Below are 4,843 nucleotides of genomic sequence, written 5' to 3'. Positions count from 1 at the left end.
CCAAGGCTTGTACATGATCTCAATGAATTCTCACAACAGTCTTATGGAACAGACACCATTATTATCATCAGTTTGCAGGCAAGGAAACAGAGGTTCAGAGAGGTTTATTAAGTCACACAGCTAGTAGGTGGTAGAGTTTGGGTTTAAGTTTCCATCTGGTTGGCTTTAAGGCGGTTCCCTGAAATATTTGGGGGCACCTGCTCTTTGCCAGGCCTTTCTCCTCCCACCAGCCCTGAACCATAGGTATTGTTACCTCTCTTTTGCAGATGAGGGAATGGAGACCTCATCAGGGTTAAGCCCCTTGCCCAGGGTTGCACAGCTGCTCTGAGCTCTCACTCTGGGCTATTCTCACCCCAGTAGTCGGTGGGATAGTTAAGCTCTGACTCCATCCCCCCATAGCAAGCATTCCACCATTAATGCTGTTTGCACTAAACCTCTGTTTAGGAAAGTGACTTCAAGGCAGATGGTTCCTTTCCTGTCCAGAGCACCCTACGTGGGTCTGGGGCTGCATGGAAGGTGCTGGGTCATTAATGGAGGTGGTTGTCATTGTGCATCATATGCTCAGGTCATCCCTAACATGGCCAGGAAAGCCCTTGAATATGAGACCGAGGGCATGGACAGCCTCCTGGGAAACAACAGTGAGTCATTTTGGCCAAGGTTTGGACATTGGCTGACATGTTCCCCGTATGAGCTACGGGGCCCGGGGCAAGTTACTTAACTTTTGAGTCTCGGTTCCCAGCACTGTTACATGGGGATGACAGTACCTAAGACTGTGGCGAGGAGTCAGTGCATTAGTAACATGCTTGAAACAATGCCTGGTACAAAATAAGTCCTGTGTAAGCGCTTGGCATGTATAAGATTGAGTCCCTCTCTTTCCCTCCCTGGGCATGACTGCTAGCCCGATCATTTATCTGTGTCATTCCCAAGAGGGCAAAGAAAATGGCAGGGATTTCATGGGAGGAGAGTGTGGATACAATGAATGCTGGACAGAGAGTGGAGATGGGAAGGCTGATGGGGAGGCTGCAGCAATGATCCAGGAGGTGACCCATTAGTGGATCCTGAAATCAATTTATATCAGAGTTTCTCAGCCTCAGTTCTTAGAATCATTTTGGGTGTCAGACGGGGGGCTGTCCTGTGCACTGTAGGATGTTTAACGGCATCCCTGTCTTCTAACCACTAGATGCCACCAGCATCTCAGTTGTACCAGTCCAAAATGTTACCACACACTGCCAAACGTCCCCTGGGGGCGAAATTATCCCCAGTTGACAACCACTGATTTAGATGGTCAAAAACAACATTTAAAATGAGACAGAACAGATTTTAACCAAACAGAACAGAAAACAGCGTGTGGGGAGAAAGTACATATTTTGTCTGTTGTCTACTGGAAAAGAGACTCAACCATTTAATGGACTGAACTTCATTGAGCACCTCCTGTGTGCCCGGCACTCTTGTGTGCCACAAACACAGCAGTGAACCAGGCAGAAAAGCCCTCATGAACGTGACACTCTTAGTGGGGCAGGCAGATGATAAACAAGTAAGCAGATGACCCAGGCCACTTCCAATGTGCTTTCGGGGACGAGATGATGTCAGAGAGAGTGACCAGTGTGTGGACAGTTGGGGGGCAGGTTCCTGGGAAAGGACTCTCTCAGGGGGAGAGGCATCTTAGCTGATATTTGTAGGAGGAGAAGGAAACAGTTATACAAACACCCAGGGGAGAAGCGTCTGAAGCAGAGGGCCCTGAGGTGGGAAAGAAATGGCAGATATCACAGAAAACGAAGTCTTTGAAGCTGGATTTAGTGAGCGAGAGGATCAGAAAGAGACGGGGTTGGGAAGGTAGCCACTCCACACAGGCTGATATCACTGTTGTGAAAGAGAAACAGTGATACAAACATCCGGGGAAAGAGCCTCTCAAGGGGGAGTGGGGGGACGGGCCAGTGCAAAGGCCCTGAGGGAGGACAAGGCATCGTGGAAGGATCCCAGTGGAGACGAGGTCACAAAGGTGGGCGGGGCCCGCCAGGGCCTCGTGGGCCTTGGTAAGGCCGTTGGATCTCACTCCACGTTCACTGGGCGTGCAAGGAGGGTCCCGCGTGTGGTGTGATCTGATTTGCCTTTTAATAGGACTCCTCCGCCGCTCTGTGTAGCGTGCGCTGTGGGGGACACAGGCGAGGCAGGCGCGATTCTCCTCTTCACGGCTCCTCTTACCTCCTCCCCTCCCCCAGGTTCTTCGCCCCCGGGCGCGGTCCCCACGTCCCCCCTGGGTCCATGCCGGTGGCCCTGGGCTCCCCGGGCGCCCCCGCAGCCCCGCCCTGGGCCAACCAGAGCTCTGGCCGCGAGTTCGTCCTGCTGGGCTTCGCGCACGTGCCCGCGCTGCGGCCGCTGCTGGCTGCGCTCTTCCTGGCCGTGCTCCTGCTCGCGCTGCTGGGCAACGCGCTCCTCGTGCTGCTGACCGCCCTGGACCCGGCCCTGCGCGCGCCCATGTACTTCCTCCTGCGCCAGCTGGCCCTGGTGGAGATCTGCTTCTCGCTGGACATCGTGCCCCGGCTGCTGGTGACGCTGCTGCGGCCCGGGCGGGGCGTGTCACCCGCGGGCTGCGCCCTGCAGCTGCTCCTCCTGCTGTCCTGTGTCACGTCCGAGTGCTTCCTCCTGACCGCCATGGCCTGGGACCGCTACGTGGCCATCTGCAGGCCCCTGCGCTATGGCGCCATCATGAGCCCACGGCTCTGCCGCCTGCTGGCTGCCACGTGCTGGCTAGGTGGAGTCCCCGTGTCACTGGTCTTCACCATCTGGCTGTTCCACTTTCCCTTCTGTGGGCCACGGGGCATCCGCCACTTCTTCTGTGACATTGCCCCTCTGCTGAGCCTGGTGTGTGTGGACACCAGGGTCTTTGAGGCCAACGTGTTGGTGGCCACAGTGATGATTATGATTGTTCCCTTCTGTCTGATAGTCGCATCCTACACCAAGATTCTGGCCACTGTCCTGCAGATGCCATCGGCCACAGGGTGCCACAAGGCCCTGTCCACCTGTGCCTCCCACCTCGTGGTGGTGGTTCTGTTTTATGGCACAACGGGGGTCATCCACTTGCGACCCAAGGCCAGCTACTCCCCAGAGAGCAAGCAGGTGGTGTCCCTCTCCTACACCCTGGTGACCCCCATGCTCAACCCTCTCATCTACAGCCTTCGGAACAAGGAGGTGAAGGCTGCCCTGGGGCGCATGTGTGTTCAAAGACGAGGATCCCATATTCCATGACCTCCCCGTGATTCCAGAACCATTCATCCAGCCATTTCCTGACTCTCTTACCTGGAGTGGTCTTTAGGTGCCTCACTGTGCACTAAACTGAATTCTTTCTGATTCTCCTCCTATGATTCCCTCTTTTGAAAACGGCACCAACACTTCCCTAATGGGTGTCTTGAATCCAGCCGTCATTCAGTCACACTCAGTTTGTTGAGCATGTTAGGGTTCTGTGTCTGGTGGTGGAGCATGAGCTGTATCCGTGTTTAAAAGCATGGCAATAGCACAGTTCCTGTGGAAGTGGTGTTGCCAGCTTTAGCAAATATAGATGCAGGACACTCAGTTAAATTTGAATTTCAGATAAACAATAATTTTTGAGTCTAAGTATGTCACATGCAATATTTCTTCCAATTATTTTTGAGTATAAGTATGTCCTTCTTTCTCATGGCTGAATAATATTCTGTTGTGTATCTATACCATGTCTTCTTTATATACCATATCTTTATCCATTCATCTGTTGATGAGCACTTAGGGTGTTTTCATGTCCTGGCTGTTGATATCCTGTTTTCATTTCCTTTGGGTATATATTGAGAAGTGGGATTGCAGGATCACGTGGTAGTTCTATGTTTAATGTCGTGAGGAACCTCCATACTGTTTTCCAAAGTGGCTGCACCAATTTACATTCCCAACAACAGTGCACAAGGGTTCCCTTTTTTCCACATCTTTCCAGAATTTATCTCTTGTCTGCTTGATGATAGCCATTCTAATAGGTGCGAGGTGATATCTCATTGTGGTTTGATTTGCATTTTCCCTGATAATGTGATGTCGAACACCTTTTCATGCACCTGTGGGCCATTTGTGTGTCTTCTTTGGAAACATGTCAACTCAGCTCCAATTTTAATTGTGTCTGTGTGATGACTTGGTTAATATCTGTCATTTCCCTACTAGACTGTAAGTTGTTCGTGTCTGATTCTACTCATTATTTAATCCTCAGCACCTGGCGCCATATCTGATACATAGTCACTCATTAAATGTTTGCTGAAAGAATGAATAAAGAATGAATGATATTCAGATATGCTGCTCAGGACTTTATCTCTTTGAAAGGCCTGTAGTCTCCCTCCAGAGTGTCAACAGGACGGCAAGCACTGATGTGACGCCCTAAGACAGCTGGGGGGGAAGACACCTACAGTGATGTGTGCCATCACCCACTTCCCCTTCTCCTGACCAACAGTTCCTCCAGTTTTGGGGGGCTGCCATTGCTCCCCACTCTAGCTGCTTCAGTTGGCATTGACCCTTCCCTGGAGCCACTACTGTATTTTACCTGAGTGATTTTTCTTTCTGAGATTAGCACAGGACTCAAGTCAGTCCAGTCAAAATAAGTCTCAATAATTGTGCTGCTGCCACTGCGGCAAGACAGTCTCTCTTTGTCTTGTACTTGAAACTGGGGGGATGTAGACCTGGACTTGCCAAGAAGCACCTAGAAGGAGTATATTTGGACTAAAACGCATATAAAAGCAAGAAGATTCATAATATGGAGAAAGACACTGAATCCTGACATCACTGTTATAGTATCTGAACTTCTCTGTGCCATATTACCCTGGATGTTCAGTTCATG

At 51.1% G+C, this 4,843-nt stretch overlaps 1 protein-coding gene across 1 annotated transcript; it reads left to right on the top strand.

Moving 5' to 3' along the window:
• The first annotated feature begins 577 nt into the window (after positions 1–577).
• LOC101400023 (olfactory receptor 10A7-like) lies at positions 578–3,246 on the top strand. Its single transcript, XM_004439220.1, has 2 exons — positions 578–657; positions 2,220–3,246. Exons 1-2 carry the CDS (start codon positions 578–580, stop codon positions 3,244–3,246), a joined length of 1,107 nt encoding a protein of 368 aa, XP_004439277.1.
• Positions 3,247–4,843: the final 1,597 nt, after the last annotated feature.

Source organism: Ceratotherium simum, chromosome 33 (genome assembly GCF_057802395.1).
Source record: "Ceratotherium simum simum isolate JZ-2026a chromosome 33, ASM5780239v1, whole genome shotgun sequence".
Lineage (NCBI taxonomy): Eukaryota > Metazoa > Chordata > Mammalia > Perissodactyla > Rhinocerotidae > Ceratotherium > Ceratotherium simum.
The sequence above is the reverse complement of the archived record's forward strand: the minus strand, read 5'-3'. Positions and strand labels throughout refer to the sequence as shown.